The sequence below is a fragment of the Centroberyx gerrardi genome, chromosome 10, assembly GCF_048128805.1.
Source record: "Centroberyx gerrardi isolate f3 chromosome 10, fCenGer3.hap1.cur.20231027, whole genome shotgun sequence".
Taxonomy (NCBI): domain Eukaryota; kingdom Metazoa; phylum Chordata; class Actinopteri; order Beryciformes; family Berycidae; genus Centroberyx; species Centroberyx gerrardi.
This window is the reverse complement of record NC_136006.1, coordinates 5663567-5690699: the sequence shown is the minus strand read 5'-3', so window position 1 is coordinate 5690699 and position 27133 is coordinate 5663567. Positions and strand designations below refer to the sequence as shown.

The window sequence follows — 27133 nt, the reverse complement described above, 5'->3', positions numbered from 1 at the left end:
GTCTGAAAGGGATACAGTTTTTTGGTGGCAAATGATATAAGATATAGGGACTTAGCCATAGTTTAGAGTTTAGTGAACTGAGTGAACTGTGAACTCTTTGATGCTACTCTGAAAATTTTACTGATTTTTGTTTCAATTAGTGGTTCTTTGCCTTTTGCTTAGATAGTTTGCCTATAATTTCATTTCTGACTACACTGGTTTTCAGTCTGGCTCCTGCGCTCGACCGTTATCACGCCAACCATTCAACAGCTTTCGTATGATGTCACTCATTAAATCAGCCAGTGGCGCTGAGGAGGCGTATCCAACGTGCACAGGCTCACGTATAAAGGGCAACAGTGAATTTTATCCTTTAAACTACAAGACCCAAGCTATCTTCATCATATCCTGTAAACCAGCAGTTTGTCTGCAGAGCGGCAAGCGGGCCTCCTTGAAAACAGAACTGTTATAATGACTTCTCTTATGGTGTGTATTGAATTTGTAACATTTCATTAGTTAAACTTAGCTAAGCTTTTCCTGTGTACCGCAGAAAAGTTCAACCAGGATGGCTGCGCCCCTCGGCACGGCTGGCTGGGTGGTGTTTCCTTTCTGTGAAGACATGGCAGCTGAAGAGTGTGTTGTTTTCTAACCGGTGCTGCAGATGGACGACAAGAGATATCTCTGCATATGAATGTGAACTTAATGCATGAATGTTCTTTGGCCGTCAGCAAATTTGTTGATATTTCATTTTAGGGTGTGATGGTGGGACTTGTTTCACCACTTGCACCATCCTCTGAGGGCATGTGTGCATGTCATACAGTGTATTTATGCATAATATTTCCACCACTGTGCAGTAACCTGTGTGTTTGGGTGGTATAGTGTCTACAGCAGAACAACAGGGAGTGTTAAAGCACACCTTGTCAGATTGGTATCTCACTAATATCAGAAGATTATCTAAAATTCGACCTCCATAAGAAATCAGCACGGCTTCTTTTTCAGATCAAACAAGGGACTCCTTGATTCAGTCGGTCCAGCTGAAGAGCTTATTGTACTTCTAGCCATGTATTGGCAGCCAAATGCCTCTTTTCAGTTACATTGTGCTTCACTGCCAGATTGAAGGAGCGCTCTTTTCACTGAATGAAAGGATGTCAGGGTGAGCTCAGGCTGTGCTGTAGCTCTAGCACTACCACTAAGTGCATTTGTTCAGATTGTCAGGAGAGTTTAGAGAGAGTCACACCCCAAACAAAGTTCAACTCACCAGCCACCTCTTACTTATCAGAATCTGTCTGATGGTTTTTCATTGGTTTCTCTGTTTTGCGGTGGTATAGACTTATGCTACAACTGATTTTATAAAACTTGTGCCCATTGACACACTTTTGGCAAACATGAAGCAAGCTTAGGTGAATGATCTGTGCTGCATTAGCAATCCTAGCCCAGGAAGTCAGTGCAAATCCACCTTTTTAATAGCGTGGTAGCAGGGTGGTTGGACAGACCATCTTTCACCTGAAGGACCAGTGTCGGAAGCATGTGTCCTTGAGCAAGACACTGAATCCCTACCAGCTCCAGGATCCTGCTCTGTAGCTGACCCTGACCTCTGACCTCCATGGAGTCCACAGGGATCAAAAAAGTATTAACCACTGAATTGTTTTCCTCTCCTGTGCAGGTTAAGTTCGACGCAGCTGTCACTGAGGCGAAGCAGCTGAAGGTGAAGTTGAGCGATGCAGAGATGCTGAGGCTCTACGGCCTGTTCAAGCAGGTCACCGTAGGCGACGTCAACATCGGTGAGACAGCGGCTTACGGTTTAACTACACCGGTTGCATTTCTGTTCCGTCTGTTTGAATCGGACGGGTCGGATCAGATAAGCAGCCATTTACTTCAGTGCAGCTGCTGCACCGGCCGCAGCACGCAGCACGCAGCACGCAGCACGTTGACAGATCTGGAGCCGGATCGGAGCCACAACTTTGGAAATACGCATGGCTTCTATTTTTGTCGGACTACGCATCCGTCTGTTATGTATTTATATAATGGCAAGATTTTGGTTACTGCAGTCAGTTATCACCTTGTCAGTTAACCAAATAGAGGATACATAAATGTTAGAGATGATCTATGGATATGCGCTGAGAAGCCTTCTATTTGGCTACAGTACGCCTACTCTCTCAAAAAAAGTGACATAAGTACACTATATGGTATATTAATGTTCCTCACGATACAACTTGAGTTGTTAATGGAACAACAAGCAAAACTAGATAACTGTGTTCACTTACCCATAGGTTAAATGTAGATAAGCGCAGCACAACGGGCGGGCAGACTGCGGACAGAACAAGAACGGACCTGGTGCAGCAGGTTAAACTGCCGAGCTGCAACTGGGCCGCAATAAGTTTGGATATGCAAATGTTGCGCATGCTGTGTAGTTCAGGCGTTAGTTAACTCACAGCCTGCTGCCACTTTGCAGCTCAGTACGATCAATGCAGTTCTGTCCATCACATTATCACCACTATTACACATACAATCATTGTAGGAAATTGACATCAGCCAAAAGCAGAATGCAGTGATTGGTAAATTTGTCTACCTGACACTGAAGCCAGTAATCAACCATCCTTCAATCATTTTTCTTTCAACTAACTCTAGTTTCTATCTCTGTGTGTCTCTTTCTCTCTGAAGATCGTTCTAGCATAGTGGATGACACTGGGAAAACCAAATGGGACGCCTGGGAGAAGGAGAAAGGTACATGTTCCGCCCTGTAGATGGTGCTGCTGTTCCAGATATGACTTGATCACTGTGAGGGAGAGTTGCAGTGTTACTGCTTCACATTACTACCCAGGTCCGAGCCAAACGCTTGACAAGGAGTATGGGAATCTACCTCCATGTAATGTACCTGTGGCCGATTCCACACACACACTCTTTGATGCGGTTTCCCATCTTTTAGTGCAATATTTTAAGTGTTTCCTGCTGAAAGGCAAGTGACATGAAATCATTTTTGAGAGTTAAAAATTTTAATTTCATATCGGAGTGTGTGTGTGTGTGTGTGTGTGTGTGTTGGATTTGGTGAAGGCTGTCTGGAATTGGCCACTGATCTTCACTGAAGTTCACGTTCACATTCAGGAATGTCTCTCTTCCAGATTTGACACCATCAGCCACCAAATCTAAATAATTGATCAACTAATTGGTCAAAGCACAAACTTGGAATAGAATGATTGTGCAACATATTAGATCAAATCCCTGATTACTAGAACTAGAGCTTACTAGAGCTCTATCTTGCTCTGCCTTCATTTTCATAATTCTATTCACTCACACTCTTGCCAGAACCTACTTGAAAAATCCACCCTAAAACACTTTAACACATAAAGGATAAGTTCAGCGATATTGCACCTATATATAATTTGTCTCTTCCATACCTGCAGTACAGAGAATATTGTCTCCAGAGTCAGCTGTCGGTTGAAACAGCGAGCTCCGCTGCCTCTTGCTGCTAACAGTGAGTGCAGAGAAAAATAGTTCAGTGATTTCCTGATTAGTGAAAGTGTGCGTAATGGCAGAATTGTATCATGAAGTCAGAGCTCATTTTAATTTATGTACTTTGCAACTTTTCAGTTTATTTTCAGCTCCCCTGTGCAGCCTACAAATGGCTTTTTGGGAGATATTTTGACAAACCCGTTTGAACTGATTGTTATCAGCAAGAGGCAGTGGAGCTCGCTGTTTCAACTGAACTGACAGCTGACTCTGGAGACAATATTGTCTGTGGGTCCAAGTAGCCTACTACAGGTGTGTAAGAGATAATTATATAATTATATATACTATAGGTCCAAAATCACCAAACTTATCCCTTAAAAAAACTACTATTGGCAATGTGCCTTGCATTTCTGGGCCAATTTGATGTTTGGTGCTGTATTTTTCTTGTTCCCAAGAATAACTGTAAACAACATAATGTCACATCAATATTTCTAGTGCCAGCATGTTTCAGGATGTAAAACATCAGCGGTAAACGTCAGGTTTTGGTGTCAGTACCTCAGAATCAAAGAGCGAGGGCTTCTTTCTAGAGCCGCCATTTTGCACCAAGAGACGTTCAACAATCATACAGGGAGAAATCCATCGTAGAAGAGGAGAGAGACCAATTTCTCCACCCACAGGAGCAGGAAATAGACCAGAATGCAATGCAGCATCAAGACAGGTTGAGTTTTTTCAGTGACTTTTTTTGACTGGCACTGTTTCAACTGGGAAATCTCTATCTCCACTATCACTATCTACATGTATAAACCACAGCTGAATGTAGCAAGTCCATTCTCTGTGGGTTGTAGAAAGGCATTCTGGGAAATGTAGGAAATTACTAACTGAAGTGAAAATAAACAAGGCAGAAACAAGGCAGACACCAAAAATGTAAATTACAACACTTCATCACAAAATAGCTCCTGGAATGTATTGACCATCATACACTGAAGATATTGAACAGTGTACAAGTATACTGGGTGGATTTCTTTTCCTTTTTTTAAATGTTTTACTTATTTTTTATAACAGGAAAGAGCGAAGAGGATGCCATAAAGGGGTACATCAAGTTTGTAGAGGAGCTGAAGGAGAAGTATGGAAGCTAAAGTTGGACTGTAAGCGTGAGCTGCCCGGGCCGACTGCTGGCGGGACAGACACCGCTGGCTGTGACCACCGCTGGCCGGCCCACACCTCGCCCCGTTAAATGCCTTAAACCCATGGACTGTGCCCTTTGCTACTATGATGCACAACACATGTGAACGCCTGGTGGACCTTGTGGAAAACCATGGATGAACAGCCAGAAACTGTCCTTCACCAGCAAACAATTAGTGAAACATATTGAAACATTACTGCTGCAATATGAATATAAAGCCAGACTCCATTTCAAAAAACAATGTTGTTTCTCTGGTTTATTCTCTGCATTTTCCTTCTGATGCGTTCTAGTTTTGCACACATTATGTAAGTATTATTTACAAGATGGTCAAACTGTAACTTTGAGTGTGCAAATGATTCACAGTGGATAGAGGTGAAAATATCAAACTTCCTTGACCTAGCATGGTACCTCAAGGATTTGGTCCGGTTTATAGTCTTCACTTTAGGAAAAAGGGGCCAAAAGGCGCAAAGGGAAAAATTCATGTTTGTCATTAGAGCTGATTTTCTATGCACTGTCACTCACAGGTTTGTCTAAATTTATGTCACACAATGTTAGACTGATGTAGGCAGATTAAGCATTATACACCTGCAGTACCACACAAGATGGAGGATTGCATGGTAGCATCTATAGATAAGTGGTTACTAAAGTGGGGTGCAGGCACCACCAAGGTTCCCCAACCGACTGACAAAGTTTATTTCACTATTTATTTCTCTGGTCTGTTTTTATCATAGATTACACTGTCCCCACTGTTGCCACCACTCACTAGTGATATAATTTGGTACAAAGTCATCTCATATAAATTCTCTGAAGAGTGGGGGTCTGTGCTCTATCCTGGATCTTTTTGGGGGTCCTTGATATGCAGAAACATGGGCACTTGAGTGTTTGAGCATCCATAATGACAAAATGTAGGCTACTACCATTTGAGTATTTTTCTCCCCCGCTTTGGGTTCAGTCCAACTTCAACAGAGTTCAACATGATTATTATAGACATCCAACCAAAAATCTGTAACCTCCAGTCAGCAACTATCATTAATTATTTTTTCTTAAAAGACTATCCTCATAACTTCCCTCACTTCAAAACGACTTACTCCGGTGTATACTATGGATTTACTTCACAAAGAGGTAAACAGCTGGGTAAACTCTTAATTCTGCTAATAAAAAGGTGGATAAAGTGTTTTTTCACCTGGGTGGGCTTATATAATTTTCCTTTTATAAATTATTGACTTCTGGGCTTTACTTTACGTGGGTGTTGGTGTGCTTTTTAATTGGCAATACATTTTCTTGAACGCAAGATGTCACCACAGGCCGTCTGAAACCTCAAATACTTCTTCTCCTGGTCTCCTTCCCCTGGTAACCGCTCATTGTACCGCGTCTAGACCTTTTATAAGCATAAAAACAAACTCTTTCCCACAGATTTGGCCAAGCACCGACAGGAAGAAAGGAAAGGAGCGGTTTCAGCCGCTTATTCTCTCCGGAGGGACTTTCATTGTCTTGAAGTGTTTGTTAATCATACACTGATGCCAGACATTTTCCCTGAACTTTTGACTTTATAACTGGACTCCGGTCACACACTTTACAGACACCATGACTGCGATCAGTGTCAAGGTAAGTCAATTTACTTCTAATTTCATTAAAACTGTACGACCTTGTAATGCTGATAACCGAACGGGTTTTCACATTTGCAGCACAATTTGATATCCAAACTTATTCAAACCGTAGGGGGATGTGCGATGGGAAAAGGGGTTTTTATTTAAAAAGTCTACATTAGTTGTCCCAAGATAATTTGCATGTAAACGGTCTGGTAATGGAAGTTATAACTGAATGCTGTAGTGTTTTAGCTCACAGCAGCATAATTAGTTTTGTTCTGATACATTCTCTCCCTGAGTGCAAAAGCCTGTTGAAAGACATTTCATTACATAGACAATATCTGCCCTATACCAAAATGTTTACTTTCGTGCTGCAATCACAACAAGGATGTCGTATTTTTTCCTGCAGGACATGAGGAAGCATTCACAAAACGCCCTCAAGTGTTTTCCCTGCTGCATAAAGCAGTATTGGGTTATTGGCTGTAACTTAGGTTTTAGTTAAAATGACCAAAACGGACTAAATTTGATGCTTGCTGCTGCAACTCCATTAATTTAGATGTTAAGCACTTACCTCGCTTTTCTTGTGAGTGTGAGTTTATCAAGGTCTGAAAGAGGAAGTGTGTCTCAAGGAGATTTATTGACGTTTTCTTTTCATAGATCTGTATTGTTGCACTCATTGGGGGCATCAGAGCCTATTTTGGGTCTGTGTTGAATAATGTTTGTCAGCAACTTACATACAGTTCATGTTAGTTCCTCCTCGATCAGTGGCGTCCAACCAGTTTTTTTGTACAACCCCAACCAGATAGGGGGTTAATCAGTGAAATCAGCTGCTGTAGTTAGTTGGAATGAAAACCTGCAGACTCTGTCCTAGATCAAGATAATTTAACAGCAGGACTGCCTTTCTAAATGCCCTCTTAAGTGATTTCACCAACAATATGTGAATTCAAGCATGCTTTGCAAGCAAACCATTGATTCACAGGGGGAAGTGGATGAATTAACTGCTTACTGCCAATTGAAAGAGGAACATGTGTGTCCCCCTGCTGAACTTTATTTTGATGAATGGAGATAATTTGGCTGCTCTTACTGAGATGAATCTCTTACCTCATGAACCTCTTGCATATGCCGATATGATCACATAGTTTGGTTTCTTGGTCATCCCGCCAGGTTAGAGATTTTGGCAGCAGAGGGGAGTCAAAACAAATTTGATTCCCATCTGTAACTAGCTAAACATGATGGACTTGTCTGCACTCTTCGCTGCAATTTACCTTCTCTGGTGTTCAGTTCGTACAAACCTCTCCAAACATGCTTGGTGTGAATGTACCCTTGCAGAAATCAAACATGAATGGGTAGAGGAAGGTTTTAAATTATGTTTTTTATGCAAAACAAGATAATGCCAGTGTCTTGAATCCTCCATGTCATCTAGGTCAAAGGATGCTCTTCACCACAGAGGAAACCCCGCCCCCACTTCCTAGAAGTCCTGGTCCGCAGCCTGATCATCCTGTGCACGGCCCTGTCCATCGTCCTCTCCTCCATAGCCGTGTGTGACGGCAACTGGCTTCAGACCTCCGGCGGACGCATGTTTGGCCTGTGGCACTTCTGCAACATGGAGGCAGGGGCGACTGGAACGAGTGCCGTTTTGGTCGGTCGCGATGCCGGAACAGCAGCTGGGGATCTGATGGTTCACGGCCAAGCGGCCCTCGGTGGACCTGGAGCATCAGGGGATCAGAGAAAGCCAGCCGTCCCTAACTGCACCACCCAGCTGGGTCAGTCCGGGGTGACTGGGGTGGAGGTGGGGCTGGGCCTGTGTCGCTTTGTGGTCTCCCTGGCCGTGGTAGCTGCCATCTTCGGTCTGGAGCTCCAGGTGATCTCCCAGGTGAGCGAGGGCCAGGACGCTGCTCGCCGATGGGGCCTGGGGTCGGTCCTGGTGCTGGTGGCAGCGTCCATGTCTGCGTCAGGCGTCGTCGTGTTCGTGGCTCTGCTCCGGGGGTTTGCGTCGCCGATGGGCTTCACCCTCACCTTCTGGTGCCAGTTCACTGCAGTCTTCCTCTTCTTCCTCAATGGAATGGCAGCCCGCCACATCCATCATATGAAAGTGCCAGCTCCGCCTAGTGGCATCCTGGGGAAATGCTAGGGGTGATGCTTCTGGTAAAACAAGACCTGAGGCGCATGGGAGTGAGTTGAAGTTCTTCCTAGAAGTTGATCTAGGTCAATTTTATAAGTTCTTAACTAATGGTTAAAGCGATATTTCGCTTTTGGTTGATTATTGGCATTTTTTTAGCATGCATAGCTCCATCTCAGTTCGTGAGCAGGGTGGCGTAGTGATTAGGGAGACGTCCTTAAATTGGTTCAATCCCCGATGACACTGAATCCCTACCAGCTGCAGGGGAGTGAAAAGGTAAAGCTGTTCCAGTGGTGGTTGCCTGTTCATAAACTCTCATGGACATATGCATGCTGAAAGGTAAAAATGTTCTGAAAAGTTGTTTTTAGAAACAGCAAAGTTAGCAAATTGCTGTTAGCTGAACTGGCTTCTAGACACTGATCCGGGGTCAGATTTACAATAATTGCTCACCATATGGGAATGGATAAGAATGGAGGTCAGGGAGGCTGACTCTGAGTCAGTGTTGAGGGGTCACTTCCTAGTTCTCCCTTGACTTTTGGTTGATAGAGAGTAGCCATCAATAGAAATTAGTGCAATGGACAGTAATGAACATCTCTACTCATGGATCATTAACGTTAATGGTGATAGACTACCAAGGGCATGTCTGTGTTCTGTGCTATATTCAAATGTGAAAACTTTTCTGCAGCACTTTTTTGTACATAAACAATTTTCTTTATTGGTCTGACTGCACTGTTTCAAATATTATGTTCCTTAAGAGTTCAAATAAAACCTAAATCTTTACATTTTGTCCAGGTGCTTTGAATCTTTCTTATCCTCGTAGCGACAGAAGACGGTGACAAATTACTCCAGCTACCACCAAAAATTGACTGGTAAATTTTGTCTGTAGCTGGTAAGTTTGTCTGTTCTACCAGCCACTTTGGTATGTAACCCATGATGATTGGGACAAAGCATCTAGTTTGCTGCTAAAATAGAATCAGAATGATGTTTCTGTCCCAATGTTCAATTTTAAATATTGAAGTGACAAGCAGACTATTTATTGGCTTATTATAAATACTTAATTTAGGTAACTGGCTTTTCAAGGTGGAAAATTTTCATTCAAATGAAAATTGTCACACTGTGTGTGTGTGAGAGAGAGACAGAGGGAGAGAAGGTGGTTTATCATTTCCTTTTTCTGATACAGAGTTATCACCTGCACAATGACTTGTTATTTTTTCTGTGCACATTTACATAATAAGGACAAAGATTGAAGGTCAATTGATAAGAGAAGGCTTGGCAATAGAAGTATCTCTCCTCTGTCCTGTAGACCTATTCATTATCAGTAGACTATTACATTGGCGTGATTTAGTTTGATTCTTATGTAAATTTAGGACACCTACACTCAATAAGTGTTATTTCCAGACAGACATGTCTCTAGTTTGGGACATGTATTTGAAGTTGACAAATCCAAACTAAATGTGAAATACAAAACTTACTCCTAAACAGCAGCGTTCCATCTAGATAACGTGACTGAACTTTCCACCCAAGAAATTTATGTCTGAGGAGGGCACAGTTTACTGATGCCATGTTACAAGACTTCTGGGTAATGAAGTCCTTGAAACAGTAGAAAATTCAGTTATCCCTGCTGCCACTTGGGACCGCCAAAATGTTTTAAAGAGTGCACACTGTTCTCATAACAACATTGGCTGGTTGTGACTGTGCTGCAGTGTTTATTATCATCAAGTTCACACATCTGTCTTTGCAACTAAAATGAAACGGTGCAGCAACTTATACACAATTCAGGCAAAACATTTCATGGTTAAACATCAATGCAATAGACACGTTAGTGAGTCAATAAATAACACAAAGCCAACAAGTGCACTATTATACTTTTCCTGTAAAATTTTACAATAGACAGGAGCAGATGGGTTTCTCATTCACTGGTGTGTTTGCATCAACTGTTTTTGAGAGACCACTTTCTGTCTTGGACTTGTCTTGGTCTCAGCTGTTACTGGATGTTGACTTGAATCTTTCCTATAAAAATGGGTATTTTTACTGATCTTTGGTTCATTTTCTCCCCAGCACTACAAGCAATTTAGGGGATTCCACGTGTAGAAACCTGTGGATCTAATGGTCCTCAAACGTCTATGCATTGATTAGTTGGATGTTAAAGGGTTTAGTACAGAGCTCCTGCAGATAGATCTACATCTCTGTTGACCCTTAAGAAACAGCCTGGAGAAGACCCTCCGTGGTTGAAATGCGTCGCGTGATTTATTCGTGCCTTGAGGATTAGATATCTGCCACAAGCCACTGTGTTGTCGTGTGTATGATTACTTCAGTAAAACCTTATCGCTCTCTGTCTCTCTTTTGCATTGTGATCCTTAAGAAACTAGAATTATTTTGAAATTTGGAAAAACTGTTTATCGCCTATTTTGGTCTTGAATAGGAATACGACTTGGTCTCAACCCCCTTTGGACCTGGTCTTGATTCAAACTCAACTCATCCTGGTCTTGAAACTGGCTTGTACTCGTCTTAAGTGGTCTCGATTACAGCCCTGTTTCCGGGCTACACCAGACCGGGCTGGCTTGTGGCGGGTCTTTTGTTGAGCAGAGAGACGTTGGTGGCGCCCCCCCCACTCTGGCTCATGGAGCCCTGCTGTCTCCTGGGCTCCACCTGCAGATGCTGCTTCAGCCTCCACCTCCGCCACCTCCTCTGGATCTCATTCTGCACCTGCACCACCGGAGGGAAGAGGTTCGGTTTCATTATTTAGAATTTCATTATTTATTATATAAAAATGAAAAGTGTATAAGAATGGAATGAATGAATTTGGAGGGCTTCCAAAAAGTTAGAATGGGCTCCTCTTCTGTAAGAGCAAGCAAAGCAATCGCTAATTTTCACTTGTCCATTTTTACATTCTCCCCTTTGTCACTTCAGGTCATGCTGGTAACACTGATTAGATGTTGTAGCTTGCAAGTTGTTGTCAAACTTTGTGTTGCATCGCAAGGAGAATGATGTAACTCTTTGCGCCCTTTGAGCTCTTGCTGTTTCTGTCACTAGTGACGCTCATAGCTGCACTTTGCATTCGAGCAGGAGAACAAAGATTTCGCTCATAAGTTTAAATTCGTAACTTCTTCTGGGTGGAGCAGATTTCCCATCAATTTCCATACCCGACACCAGAATTGAATTTTGCCATATTGGGCAAAGTGGACAACGTCGCAATTAGGGGGGGTGGGACGCTCTTCTCTATTGCAGAGCTGGTTTGTGATTTAGGCTGATAGGACGTGTGTATTTTCTAGTGATTTAATGGTATTTAACTTCAAACTGTTTTTCAAATACATGCAAAGGCAGCAGGAGCTTTCAGACAAAGGGATAGATAAGCACATATTTTCATTCTGGGAACTATGAAGAATAAGGCCTTACCTCTCCATTTAGAAAACAGTACAAAACTGCTACAACGAACCCCTGGAACAGCAAATACAGAATTGTTGGGAAAGTTTGCTGAGCGTGCATGTTCATTTTGAGCAACTTCCAGCTTCAAACTCACACAGTTACAATGCTTGAGCGTAATCACAGCAACAACCAGGGACTTTCCAGTAACAAGCGACAGGCCTACTTCACTAACAGTCTGCCACCAGCCAGATATATAAGACAACCAACCACAGTAACCATAGAAATGAAGTATGAATTGATTTCTGAAAGCACTATACTGTACCTGAGTGGAGGCAAAAGCCAGCTCAATTAAGTTCCATATTTCATAGGACTTGTCATCGGCTTTATGTGGAAGGAAGGCAAAGAGGATGTAGTGTAAACCGAAGAGCGACACCAGGAGAAACGATGACTTGGCAAGCTTCCTGGTATTAAAAAGGAACCAAAAAAACACACAAAAATATGTTAAATAAGTGCTGTGTGATCAAGAAAATCTGCAGTACAAGTGACTTAAGAAAGGTTTTTGTGTAGCTACTTTGTGAAATTGCTTGTCTTATCGTGTAGCTTTACACAGAAATAGCATTATCAATAATTGGGATCAATAATATTCTGCCTGAATGAGCACAGCATGAAAGACTTTTACAAACAAAATAGCTTGGCAGATTACTGACCTGTAGAGGTTGAACTCATTGCCAGGCATGTCTTGTGTCCTCAGCTTGGCCACCAGTATTCTTATAATACATAGGAAAAATGACAAATTCACCTGTAAAACACATCGATAAGACGGTGGGTATTTCAAACGTATCAATACAATCTCTTCATCATCTCTTGCTGTATGACCTCCTGTCTTGATATATTACTATACAGCTTTTTTGCATTCTGTGATTTCTTGTGTTCTCACTGACAATCTAAACTGAACTAAAATGATAATAAAACATAGTTTTTTTATAGCACTTTTCAAAGACACAGTTTACAAAGTGCTTAACAGTCAATAAAAACATTTTCAATAAAGGAGATTAAAACAAAAGCGCCGCAGGATAAAAGAACGCAGGGTATTAAACAAAAAGGGTAAATAAAGCTCATAACGCAACAGCAAAAATCTAAAAGTAATGTCACATAAAAGCAAATATATTGAGATAGGTTTTAAGAAGTGGCTTAAAAGATGATGCTGATTCTGCGAACCTATAAGCGCCTGATTTTTGTCGTACGATTAGGAGGTCAAAGGTTAAAGTGGTACTGACTATAATAAAGAACAGGACAGGAACTCTGAGAATCCACCAGATCCACTCGTGCCTGCTCGTCTCCCAGCATCTTCACAATGAACACACACACACATACACACACACACACACACACAGTAAGCAGGCCGTACCCGTCAGTGTATTCCCACAACCCACATTAATCATACATACTGTACAGGTGAATATGCATTGATCCTACCCTTCATCCTCATGAAGGTACCTGGCCCAGCTCCAGCCTACTATAAGAACCACTGGAGAACCTGAGAGGAAAGAGAAGCACCGAGCAGTTTGTTCCCAGTGTGATGAGATGAGACTAGGATAAATATAATGGAGTTTTAATTTTAATTTTAGGATCCCCATTAGCTGTTCATGATGCAGAAGCTACTCTTCCTGGGGTCCACACACAAAACATAAAATCAAGACATGAAACTGAACATTTGCTTACATTGCACTTCACTACTTCAGTGCAGTACCTTTCTTTACATCGCTTATATTTATTCTAGAACAGTCCACAGAGAGAGCGGACAAAAGAAAAATTTAAATATCACAATCGACAAAAGGTGAAATTAAAAAAGACGAAAGAAAGACAATAGAAAAAAGAAGGAACATTGTTTGACTGTATTTTGTGTGTTAAGAGGAATAAAATCAAAGAATTAAAGGCATTTTGCGTTGTTAGACAAATGTTAGAGGTGGTTTAAGCATTGTTAAAGAAATTTCCACTGTTGGATCAATAAGGTAAATACTACTACTACTACTATTGTTACTATACTGCAAGTGGCATAGCTGTGTAACACTTAGCCAAGCCATTACAGCAAGAAGAGGGACTGACTGGACAGGGAGTGAGAAAGAAAAGAGACAGACAAAGAGAACAGGACGATTAAAAGAAGAATGAAAAATGGAGAAACAGGCAGGGGAGGTAACACGACTTCCAGAGCTCTTGCGGTGAAAAATGAGCAGCGAGAGCGAGGTCCGGTCCAGCAGTCCTACCCCAGCCCAGGATGATGTAACACCACAAGTGCCTCCTCCGGGAGAACAGAGAGACGCTGACCAGGCTGTACAGGTAGTGGCCCTCTGCCAGCAGCCAGCTGTAGTTGGCCATGATGCAGTAGTTGGTGAGCGCTGTTGCAAGTTTACAACTCACCTGCAGAGGGCAGCAGAGGACAGAGAAGCAGGGGAACAGATAAGCCTGTTTCTAATGTGTCAGTAAAGCTATGTTCACTACGGTCAGGGGCCAGGGCCATTCATGAACTGAACTGAGAATACATGGTGAATTCCAGTTCAATTCCTGCAGTTGGAATTGATATTGGAATGACAGGAAACAGAATTGAATTCCATGAAACTTCTAAGATAGTTTGTCTCGACTCTATAAATCAAACATTATGAATCAAATAAAAGACAATAAATCAAATACATTAAATCATAATATGTGTATTATCATGTTCTGCATCAAATACCACCTGAAAGGTACCTTAACATTTTATGATATTCAGTATTGATAACACTACGTATATATGTGGTAAGAAAAAAACAAAACAAAACATGGAATTCTAATTCAATTCCAATTCTGTTTTCTGTAGGTTTTTTCAAATTACAATTACAATTCCTCAGTTGAATTGGAATTGATGAGTTCATTCATGAATCGACCCCAAACCTGACATTCACACCGCAGCTGAAAGTGTCCCAATTATGATTTTTGTCCTCTCCTATTCTTTTTTCCCTCCTGTGTCACACAAATCTGATGTTTTTAGTGCAGTGTGACCAAAACAAAACCCCACATGGAATCAAAATCCAATTTTCATTTCTGATTCATTCACATCCACATAAGGTCCCTTCCATATCTGACCTGTGGCCATGCGACCGCAGTCTGAACTGTCAGATTTGAATTCATGTGTTTTGTTTTTCACGTCACTCTCCGTGGGACAGATTACTGTCGTCGCAACTCTGCGTCCGTTTGACTACGTGGAGAACGACGACTCAAGCAGCCAGTGGAGAGACAGCAAGATCGCAGATTTAACTAGTATTGGGGCAGAAACTAGAGGGAACATATTGTAATCGACTAGTGTCTGAAACAACTAGCTCGCCGTCAGCCAGAGACGAGGAAGTAATTAGTGAAATCAGCGGCTGTAGTGTTGAACACCCCTGCTCTATTGAGTTTTTTATTTAGTTTGATTGAAAACCTTGTCAGTGTAAGTGTTAAAGTAATGAAAGTATGCAGGCATTGGACTAAAGTGATCAAATTTGGCTCCCAGGCTGAAAATACAATCCTTCCCTTAGGAACTAACTGACAAGCCTCCTTTGAGTCAGAACAGCACTCGGGGCTCAATGCTCCATCTCTTGTTTCTGAAGCATGAGGCTACTTGATGAACGACAACACCGCTTGGACAGGATGACGGCTGTAAGCACCGGGTAGACGCCACAGTGAAAATGGTCCTCGGACGAGAAAAGAACAGAGTCCCTGATGAAGATGAGTGCTGCTCTGAGGATGAAGGAGAGGAAGAGCTGGATGTGGACGAAGTTACGCGTGCAGTGGAGTCTCCTGGGGGAAGAGGACATGAAGAAAAACAACAAGACATTTGTAATTGTTGAGATAAAAATTGGTGTCAGAAGTTGGAAGGTGAAATGCAAACAGTTTTGGAGCATCACTACCAGGAGCTGAAGATAGCAAACTTCTTGTTTGCATATATTTGGAAATGCTCCCTCGTTTGTTAAAAATCCAATCTGGATTTGTTTGGATATATTCACATATCTTCTCGAAGAGTTTGAGAGTTTGAGTATGAGCTTTTTGGAAGCTTTCTCAACCCACCATAACTCAAAACGCCAGCCAACATTTTAAGTGTCAACAAACCTTCTACAGCTGAAAAATGCATGTTTGGTTGGCATGCACTGTCAGTCCTTGTAATAAACTGTAAATGTTTATAAACTAAACAACTGTAATAAACTAAACAAAGTCTTCAATCAAATAAATCACTTTATCAAAAAAGGTTTATGGTGTCATACAGCAAATACAGATTAGGTCTTCATTGATTCTATGTGAAAAGTGGGCGAAAATATCAATCTTTTTGTCCATCACTGACCTGAAGACACAGAGAATGGTAACAGCGATGGTGAGGGATGTGAGAGAGAGAGCGTACCCCGCTGAGTACATGACCCTCGCATACAGGAAGTACCTCTGGGACCTGAGCGCCTGGGGAAACGTATAAATACATCAATGTATTTATTAGGTGACTCTGACTCCTTGTAATGGAATCGATTCTAAATCGATTCCAATTCCAAATGAAAATCAACACAAAAATTTAGGTTTTACACCGGTTGGCATTCAACCAATGAGTGAATGAGTGAACTTGAATTTCTCCCTCCCCCCTCCCCACTTGTTGTGAAATGGATCAGACTGAGGAAATCAAACACAGATTAGTATAGATAGGCCTAAATCAGAATGAATTAATTACAAATTTGTTTAAACAGTTTCTTCGATTCCAGAGTTTGGAGTCGAGACTGCAACAGGAGTCAACTCCAATTCCGTTTATTCATAGAATCGATTCTCAGAATCGACGTGATGGAATCAAGAATCGATTCTTTTGGAGTCGACTCTCCATCCCTATTAGAAACACAATCAGCTGTTCACAGCCACTGTTGCCCCAGAGCTGTGGACCTCCAATATGGCCGCCAGAGTGTGTGTTACATCACCTGAAAGCCCTACGTGTGCATTATGTGTGTATCCTCTGAGGGAGACAGAGACAGCGAGAGAGAAAGACAGAGACAAACGGAGATAGAGAGAGTCAGAGAGCGACTGGGTTGTGTAGATACTGTCTATCTCCTAAATCACATTGGCTAAGCACTGCTGTCCTCCCAACAGGAAGACTGCACTCAGCAGGGCTGGGAAGACACACTGAGAAAAACCAGAACACACACACACACGATGATTTACACTTTTATTCCACTTCTCCCCAATCCAAACACAAAGTGGGATTTGAATGGTCCTAGATGGTGCTTGACTGCAGTCAACTCGTCTCCACAGTTTACATCAATGTAATATTATTCACACCAGGCGATGGTTAAGTGGAGACATAAGCTGCACAGTAGCAGAACTGTTCAACACTTTTAGTTGAATGATGGCATGAACACCAGTGACTGGGAGATCTAGGGATTTAGACGGGATACCACACCAAGACATGGGGTTGAATTTGACTCATGATATTTTCTCATGGTATTTGTCTCCTCAGTGTCTTTTGCTTTTCTTTACCATCGACTAGACATGGGTCAAACAGTATTTGCAAATATGGTTGGTGTCTAAAAGTCAGTTTTGTATATTTTTCTGACACTTAGCTGACACTATCTGAATTGTCCTGATGTGATAAACTCCACCATCTGGTATTCCAAGTGAGTTAAAACGAACTGAATAAAGTAATTATTATTAACTATTTGACCCTGAAATCTACTATCCAGAAATTAATTAGAAATTTTAAAAAATCAGTGTTAAGAGTAATTGCCATTTGCAAAAAAAAAAAAAAAAAAAGTAAGCGACAGAGGAATGATAAGGCTGTCAAAGGATAATAAGTCACAACACAGCAGGGAGTCGCAGACTAATTGAGTGATTCACTGCTCACAGGATATCACACTGTTTCTCATCAAAAAATCATTACTCTTGTTTTCTAAATGTCCACAGATCTCAGCAGGCTTACTCTCAAATAACTCACTGTCTCCAGCTTAAACACTCGAGCTGATGTAGCAGCCCAAATTTACCATACAGACAGGGTAAACTATAGGTGAAAATTGTTTGAAATCTATTGAACTCTTCTATTATTATGCCATGTCTTAAAATTGAATAGTCTTTAGCAATCATAGCAGTGGAAATATAATTTGCACTATAAAGCACTACATATATACCTATTTCAATATGCAGGTTGGAGTGTTAACTATACAAATATATCTTGGAGGCAGAAACAATCTCATTGGTTGAGTTAAACCTCAGTGGGCGGAGCCAAAGAAGAAGTTTTCCTAGCTAAGTTACATTAAACCAAAACCCAGTGAAAAAGGCAAGAGGTAATAGAGGAAGCTAATAATGAAGTCTAGCTCTCTTGCTACTAACTGTAAAAATGAAATCTACTCAGTTATCTAGGTTAGCTAGTTAGCCTAGCTGACCTTCCAAGTTCAAACTAGCCATACTAGCCTATAGCTGTCTAGGTAAGCTAGTTAGCTAGCTGCTGACCTTCAACATCATGAATGCCATGGTTATGAATGAATGAAAAAGTCATTGCCATTAACACTTTCTGTTTGTATTTTGACTAGAGTTCTTTGCCATTCAAGTTTGCCAGTTAGCTAACTTGCGCTCTGAAAAACTGTGGTTCTTTGGCTCCGCCCACTGATGTTTAACTCAACCAATGAGATTATTTCTGCCTCCAGAGCAGCTCTGACTTTGAGAAATGTTTGTATAATTAAAACTCCAATCTGCCCAAAGCATCATTAGCCCAGATAGTAGTAGTAGAAGAAGAAGAAAAAGAAGAAGAAGAAGAAGAAGAAGAAGAAGCTTACCTCTAGAGGGACACTTTCATTGAAGCCATACTCGCATGCTATCTCGTGTGGAGGGTAGGGCTCAGTCCAGCCGCCCTCTGTACAGTTCCTGAACACTCTGCCTACAGAGGGAGGCAGGACAGATTCCTCTGTGGCCAGACTATTACTCACCCAGAAGTCACATCTCATCAGGATATAGTATATACATAACCTATAGATTTGATCAGGATCAAAGGTGAATTTCATCAGGATCAAATCTGCATTATTGGTTATTTTATTATAGCCAAATTAAAAAAAATACAATGGCAGGGATTAACTCACTAATTTACTCTTTTACCAGCATCATATTTGCATTACAGGAATACACCAAGTTTTTGGGAGATTGGTCCGTTGATCAGTTCAGAGAGAACAAAGGCATCCAAATCATCCACGTGTTGCTGGTAGATCAATTCCCAGTGCTCCATGCTAACAATTTAGCGTACACTATGTTGAGTGATAGTAGGTGACTAGCATTGACTGACCTGTTAGTAATAAAAAGTTGTTAGTATAAGGCCTGTAGTAGATCAATTTTAATGAAATATTAACTCAACATAGCTGATGTAGCCACGTTTATTTTTGAAGCTATTTCAGGTGATCAACTACATATTCATCCGCTGCACAGTGATTTTTAGCTGTACACAATATCCCACCGGCCACTGCAATCACTTCCAATGGAAATAGATAGTTCAAAACTGGGATTTAGCCGCATATTATTTTTGAGATAATGCTAGTAGACCACTATCACTCAACACAGTGTATGCTAAAGTGTTAGCCTGGACCGAATGATAGGCTATTTGGGGACCCATAAGACCACTACTGCAATATTCTCCCACTCCCTTGATACTTGGCTTCATCAGGATCACAAGTAACCAACTAACCTGTAGTGTGTAGGAACCTGGGACACGGCTGAGACACGACCTCTCCAGCCACAGCATGGGGCCAGCAGTTCAGATGGTCCCACAAGCCCCAACACTCTGTTTGACAAGCAGTAACGGCCACAAGAAGAGACAAAACAAGATTAATTACACCTTAAAGCAGAGCTGAGATGGGACAAATTTAGCCTGAGGAATATTGGACTCAAACATTCAGTTTCAGTATAAGTTCAGTATAAGTATAACATTAGCACATCTGATTTTAAGCTCTATCTTTTGGACAAAGCGTGATTTGTTCATATTTGATAAGCGAGTGATTTTTTAAACTGTTTTCCTCACACACTCCCTAAAATCTCTAGCTAACAAGAGAGATTCATTGAAGAGTTCTGGTGAAACTCGGGTGTCTTTTCATTCCCCCTGATATCATCCTCCTGTCTTGGAAAATTACAGATCTCTGAATCACTGCCATTGTAATGAAATTACATTTAATTGTATTCTATTCCTAGCCCTCCATTTTTTACTACTGCAGCTTGAAATGTGAGTAAAGACACTAGACTAAGACAGAGACATTATTAATAGGCTGTCTAAATGAGTTCATTCCAGCTGGACCCAAACACAAGTCAGCCAAAATAAGAGACAAGATTGAGATTCCTCTGTGTGATGCTTTTGGGTTTAACAAAACTCTCCCCTCCATCAACTTAAAAAGGTTTTTTTTATAAATGATGCTGTGATGTGTCCATTTATGGCTGAATAACTCCTTCTTACCAATCTACCACATCCTGAAACCTCTGGCCTCAGACCCACTACACGTCTCTCCAAAGTCTTCTCTTACCTCTTGCCAAATTGTTTTGGATAGACTTGCATACCCTAAGTCAGAGTGAAAAATCGACTGAAAATAAAAATAGAATAAACAAAAAAAAACCCAGCAGAGCAATGTGGCACTGTGACCACTGTGCCTATGACCAAATGTGCACTATGAGCTCTGTTTTAGCAGAATTGTCCATATCTCTCATCAGCTTGTTCATATTTGACCGGGGTGGGTGGCTAGGAGGTAAAGCACCTTCACTCAGTTTTACTTAAACTAAATTCTAGTTATTATCCCACAAATCCCATTATGTAAATAAATTAAAGGCTGATAATTGCTTTTCAGCCAAAACCTTCTGATGATGTGAGCATAATCCACTGATACAGGAAGCTCAGGTGTTTCAAACCCCAAAAGTAACGTTACAGTAAAACCATCCTTCTTCAATCTCTGTAAACCAGTGGTTGAGTTTACTCCAAGTGGCAGCAGCGGCAGTTCCTCTAATGTCCACTAGAGGCCGGCTCCAAAAAGACTCCACACCGCCCAACTGCATGCAAGTCAATGAGACCACAACCCAACTTCTCACTCAAAATACCAAGTCAATAAATTTTTTCGTCAAGAGGTTATGGTCTCAGTAGCTAATTTCACTTCTTCTAGTGTGTGTCCTTATCATGGCAATTGTCAAAATAATGGTTTCATTAACGGGATATAACAGATATAACACAGCGTTGTTTTCCTAGTGATTGACAGGTCTCCTGTCCAGTGATCGACAGGTCGCCGATTATGGGCCAATAGCAGGCGGCGCTGCAGCTCAACAACCTGAACTCCACCCTTGGCCTCGCTTTGGCTGCTCTGGCTCCAAAAAATGTCAACATGGCGGCAACTGTAAACCCAATCTCCAGGCTTCAAAACAGCCCTTCATGGGTGACGACACTCTCACTACGTCCATCTGTTTTTACAGTCTATAGTTTACTCCCTATGTCAAGGTGTTGTAAATCACAGTCACGTACTTTCTGATACATGGTTCCAGCTGTGAATACACTTAGACTCAAGCCAGAAGGGTCAGCCCTCCTTTTAGCTTATTGTTGTCGAGATGGATGGTGAGGTCGGAAAATTATTGAGTGTGATGTTGTGGATGAGGTGTAAGCCTAAGTGAAGGTGCAATGTCAGGGTAGAGTAGGTGTTGTGCAGACGGGGACTGATCTGATCGGTGTTGCGTAAGGGTCTGGGGGGGATGAGGTGGGACGCCACAATTTACTGCTGAGCTTTCTGGACGAGTCGTGGGTCTAATTCAATGAAACATCCATGATGGGAAGTGTCAGCTTGAAAACCCCAATGATTCACCCACCCTCCTTTCCTCTAGCATCTAAGCAAGGTTTCTGCCTATAGGTGCCCGGAAATAACACAATGAATAATTGCTTCAGATCCTGTCTTGTAAGAGAGATTGCCTTCAAAACAGCATACATTCTTCGAGGCATGGATACGACAAGGTGCTGGAAACGTTACACAGGGATCTGGTCCATGCTGGCTCAATAGCAATCAATAGAATTTCTGCAGATTTTCATGCTGCGAACATCTCAATCCACCTCATCCCAACGCTGCTCTATCAGGTTTAGAGCTGGGGATTCTGCAGGCCATTGGAGTCACTGTCATGTTCCTGGAACATGTTGATACAGTTGGTACCTAATAAGTGGCAAGAAAACATTGACATCCATTACGGTGAATGTCCACTGACAACTCCCGACGCTTGAAAACGCTGCGGTCACAAATTTTTTGGCGCTTCATGGATGTGGAATGGGTGTAAACAAATCTGCGGTTAGCTAGGTTGATGTGACGTTGGCCAGCATCACAAGAATTGTGGCAACGTTAACTACGTTCTCTCCAGTGTTCACCCACCATCCACTCCCACAATTTTAAAGACTTTCTTCCATGTTGCTGCACGTTTTAATTTGTCCTGTGCTCAAAAAGAGATTCTGTGAAAACTAGAGGCGCCGAGCATCAGTTTCTCCTTCATAATGATTTTTTTTCTGTGGTGAAACAGGCAGAAGTTGGACGGGGATGTTTTATGAGCAGACGTAAATCAAACGCACACCTGGCACTCCATTTGTCAATGCTTGTTCCAGACGCCTGAAATTTGCATAAAGTTGACTTGAGCTCTACTTTCAACACCTCCACTTTGCCGCTATGCGTGCAAATCTTCTATACTCACCTTCCCACAATCCTCCGCGAAATTTCTACGCTTGCTCTCGGATTCCTGCCCCAGTGGACATTCAACGTTACACCACTAACCCCAGCCTGTACCATTGACACCAGCCAGGATGGACCCATGGATTTATGCTGTTTATGTGAATTTCTGACCCTGTTATCAACATGTCATAACAGAAACTGGGATTTGTTGCACCAGGCAACATTTTTCCACTCTTGAGTTTTCATTGCAGTTTCATTTCTTGTTTTTAGTTGACAGGAGTGAAACCCAACATGGTCTTCTGCAGCCCATGGTTTGAGAAGTTGTGTTCTGAAAGTATCACTCTGCACACCACTGGTATATTGAGATGTTATGTACATACTTGTGGCCCGTCAGCTTGAATGAGTCTTGCCATTCTCCTCTCCTCGGTGCGATGAACAAAACACATCCTTTCTCAAGGATGTGTTTTGTTCATCGCACCATTCTTGGTAAACTCTAGACACGGTAGTGTGTGGAACTTCTACAAGGTCGGCCATTTCTAAGATCCTGGAACCAGCCCGTCTGGCGCCAACCATCATACCACGTTTAAAGTCACTTAAATCGGCGTCTTGCCCATTCTAACATTTAGCTGAACAGTAACTGAACCTCTTGACCCTGTCTGCATGCTTTATATACTGAGTCACAGCTACAGTATGCAACTCACTGTCTGGAGGGGCGAGCTATTTATGTTAAACAAGGGGGTGTGCCAAATAAAGTGGCAACTGAGTGTATTTTAGTGGTACCAGGTTTAGCTGGTACCACTTTGTTTTAATCTGCTCTTTCTTAACTCTAGATTAGAATATCAAATCGGCAGATATGAAGACCCCCACATTTGTAATTCTGGATAGTAAAAATCTGAAAAATGTATAGTAACATTTCTTACTGTGTCAGGAAACTCTCTCTTTCTCTTTCTCACTCACTTTTTCATGTTCTTTTCTCTTTCGTTCTCTCTTTTTATCGCTATCATCTAACCACAAACATGCACACACACACACTTGCATCAACACACATGAATATTCATTCATATTACCAATGAAATGTAATCGCAATGAGATGTGTTATGCTATTGATTGTTGCCTGTCAGTTATGCAATACAGTACTGTATATCCAATAATGAAAGCTACCTGAAAAGACTTACACAGTATTTCTCTAATCTGCTTGCCTTATTTATCAAAAGTTTCCACATATGTAAAACACTGGGAGGCGAGCTGAATCAAAACATATTTAATAAATGTGCATGGCAATATTTCTTCAAGGCCAGCAAACCTTGGAGCTAAAATGTTTTAGTTTGCATATTGTCACTGTCGTATCTCCAAAATGTCAACTTTTCAAAAAAGCCACTTCATATTTTACCACCATGCATTTTTGAGTTTATCCAAAGGCGTTTGAAAGGGTTTTATCAGCCCAAGTATGGTAGAATTGGAAAACAATGTAATCCTTCAATTAAAGCGAAAACATGAAAATCATCAAAATTGGAGTTACGAGGTTCTGACATTACAACAGCGATTTATTTCTTGGTAAATCAAACTTAAAGTTAGCGTTTAAATATTTTTTATTGTGCCTTTTCAATGTAGTTTTGGGTGTATTTAATCAATTTAATCAATGAAAATCAACTGCTCTGCTGTCTAGAATCTGGACAACAGAGCAGTGTATCACAGAAAGGAGGACAGCCTGGCTTGTGTTGCCGTTGAGAACATCATACATGAAGGAAATGTCTGTTATTCATTACTTTGGTGCTTGAGATAAACCGAGGCCCTTTGGCCCAGTGGAACTCTAAAAATGCGTGATGTCATTGCGCAAGACATCAATCAACCAATTGACGAGGCAGTTAATGCAATTCTTCTTCGATTCACCCATCTTTAGCACCAACCTGGGAGGGGAAACCACGGCAACGCTAAGTTTTTCTGTGCTGCAAATGGAATTAGCCTACAGATCATGCTATTACCTGCTCCCATAATGGGAGAAGGTACATGGTGTTTCCTCTCATGTCATCCTGTCTGATGAAAATGACACAGCAGCTCACCAGCAGTGCAATGGTGTTTTCTTTTAATCCTCATGGTGAAGAGAGCCTGGTGCTAAAAACTGCTAGGGTTGAGGATTTGATTGATTGTGAGGTTTCCCGTACTAAAATTGTACTGTAAAGCAAAGTGTCTAGGGTGGAAGTAACTAATTATATGTTACTGTAATTGAGTAGCTTTATTGTGTACTTTTTTGAGTATTTTTTAAGGTCAGTAATTTTACTTTTACTTAAGTACATTTTTGCTGCAGTATTGTACTTTGCCACATTTTAAATCACATCCATTACAGAGGACAGATTTTGTGGCTCTCCTGGACCACAAAATCTGGGCCAATGCAAATTGAGAAATTGTGGAACCGTTCACTGTGAAATGAAGTGCACAACAAACTCTTCTCTTCTTTGCTGACTGACCGTTCAGCAAAGAAACAGAAGAGTTTGTTTGTGCACTTTATTTTGTAATTTCTAAATTTTCCAATTAAAAGAATCTACTTTGAACTCTGTCCTCTCGTCCTTTTAGAATCACATGGAAAAGATCACAGCTAACGTTCTCTTTTCTAAAAAATAACTCACTTTTACTAAAGGAGTCTACTTTAAATGAGCAACTTCAGTAGATTTGTACACCAGCACTTTCTACTTCAGTAAAATATCAGCAACGTAACAATACTTACAATACTACCTGAGTAGGACATTCCAGTACTCTCTTCACCACTGACCAAATCACTGACCCGAGAGTAAACCCACCTAAACTCAGTCGACCCACCTGTTAAGTCTGACATTAATCTTTATGACATAAATTTATTGTACATCAAAGGGGTCTTTAAGGGGAAAAAAACATCAATTACTGCTTTTCTGAGAATAAAATAGATTTTTGTTCATATTGGTGGTTGTTTGCCTTATGATCACCATGGAGATCAGAGTTTACTCTCGCCACGGCCTTACCACAGGGGTGTAGTGGAGGGTAAACTCACTTAAATCCAGTTTAACCACCTTTTTATTTGCATTGAATAGAGTTTACTGCCTTTTAGGCCAATGTAGTAAATCTTTAGGGCCTGGATTCATAATATACATCATAGGCAGTGGTATCAAACTGATGAGAATACAGTCTTTAATGGGAAAATGCAATGAATGAATATTAAAATTGATTTTTGTTTATTTTGATGGTTGTTTTCCCTTTTATGATGATCACCAACTGGAGGTCAGAGTTTGGAGTTTATCCTCTTTACTTAACTGCTACTAATACATTACATGTTAAAGGAATCCAGAAGATTAACACTATAGCTTTAGTCTAGTGTGTGTCTGTTCAAGCTGTTTCATTGCCCTTCTTTGAACCTCTCACCCATTTTCTTATCATGACAGCAGTATTGCCTTGTTGCATGACTTGCCTTGTTTTCCTGAGCTGGATGAGCTCCTGTTGATCTTCAGCAGCTCCATACAGTTCACTTCATCTTGGAGTAAAATGTAGTTCGGGTCACATTCAGGAGGAATAGCTCTCGCCTGCAAACGTGAAAAGAAAAAGTGGAAGAAGGTAAATTTAAAAATACACTGGCATGCAAATGTATGTCAAAAAGGAAAGGAAAAAATATATGTGTTTCCAAATTAAAAATCACTAATATTCCTATATATTCTAGGGACTTACAGTGTGTCAGTGGTGAGTTTATAATGACTCTATTATAGGCTGCTTTATGGCATTTCTATCTCCTATGATATCTCTATAGGTATTCCTATAATATTCCAATAATGACTTTTAGTGTGTCTGTGGTACTCAACAGTGAGTTTATCGTATACTTTAATTATTTTTTATCTTCAATAGTATCACTATAATATTCCTTGAATATTCTTATATGTAGCCTACTTTTACTATTGCTCTAAAGTAGCCTATCCTTCTATAGGATTACTATGGTTCTTTTTCGTGAGGGCTGACTGAAATTAAAGTAGGCTGTTTATGTTTATATGTCAAGTGTACGATCTATACCAACCATCTTCTTCTGACAAATTAATGATAATAATAATTTAAAAAAAAAAACGTGTAACTACTTCTGCAAAACGTCATGATAGGCGACAGAGGCAGAACTCACATGAGAACAGCACTCCAGAAGAAATGCAATAAGCGCTAATTCACCAGGTATCCACATTGAGATATAACATTGATAACTCCACCAAAAAGTAAAAGAAATATATTTTAAGAAAGTAAGCGAAGCAATACAATGAATAGTAAATGAATCCGTTTCCGTCAGAGGAAAGGTGAAAAAGTCTGGATCTGTGGTGCGTCTTCTCCACTTCTCCACAAACATTCCCAAGCAAATATTCCACTTTCGCAGTTTCCCTCAATCACAGATGGACTCTCCCGGGTGAAAAGAGTTGTATTGCTGCAGCGTTGCTCCCATGTTGCATGATGAAACCGCCGCATCCAAAGCGCAACAGACACAACAGGTCTGACAGACAGTTCAAGTTGCTGGAGAGAGGCAACATTGCCGAGTTTCCAGGTCAGTCCGGTCGCATGCTGCGTCCTGAAGGGCAACCACGGCTCATCCCTCCACTTCAGAACCACACTGGTGATGTTATGGACACACGATTGGTCAACTGGAGTCATGATGCACCTATGGCCAGCCTCTAACGAAAAATCACTACAGTAATGCTGTAATATTCTTATATATTCCTATGTTATCCAAAAGTGACTTAATTGTACTTTATGGGATTTTTTTTTTATCTCCTACGGT

At 41.2% G+C, this 27133-nt stretch overlaps 4 protein-coding genes across 4 annotated transcripts in view; 3 read left to right on the top strand and 1 right to left on the bottom strand.

Annotated features, from left to right (window-relative positions):
• The window catches only part of steap3 (STEAP family member 3, metalloreductase), a 50447-nt gene that overhangs the window by 20781 nt on the left and 2533 nt on the right, over positions 1–27133 (top strand). The gene's annotated exons all lie outside the window — the stretch shown is intronic.
• On the top strand, positions 438–4718 carry LOC139920350 (acyl-CoA-binding protein-like). The gene is made up of 4 exons (XM_078286274.1): positions 438–462; positions 1640–1757; positions 2638–2700; positions 4486–4718. The coding sequence occupies exons 1-4, from the start codon at positions 448–450 to the stop codon at positions 4557–4559; spliced, it is 270 nt and encodes an 89-aa protein (XP_078142400.1). The 5' UTR covers positions 438–447; the 3' UTR covers positions 4560–4718.
• Positions 6009–9075, top strand: tmem37 (transmembrane protein 37). The gene is made up of 2 exons (XM_078286128.1): positions 6009–6211; positions 7616–9075. The coding sequence occupies exons 1-2, from the start codon at positions 6191–6193 to the stop codon at positions 8321–8323; spliced, it is 729 nt and encodes a 242-aa protein (XP_078142254.1). The 5' UTR covers positions 6009–6190; the 3' UTR covers positions 8324–9075.
• sctr (secretin receptor) lies at positions 9801–26603 on the bottom strand. Its single transcript, XM_071910346.2, has 13 exons — positions 26492–26603; positions 25799–25910; positions 19380–19475; positions 18484–18584; positions 16029–16138; positions 15358–15490; positions 13942–14095; positions 13154–13214; positions 12955–13024; positions 12385–12476; positions 12000–12138; positions 11708–11749; positions 9801–11017 (listed from the first exon to the last, which is right to left on the bottom strand). The coding sequence occupies exons 1-13, from the start codon at positions 26546–26548 to the stop codon at positions 10853–10855; spliced, it is 1332 nt and encodes a 443-aa protein (XP_071766447.2). The 5' UTR covers positions 26549–26603; the 3' UTR covers positions 9801–10852.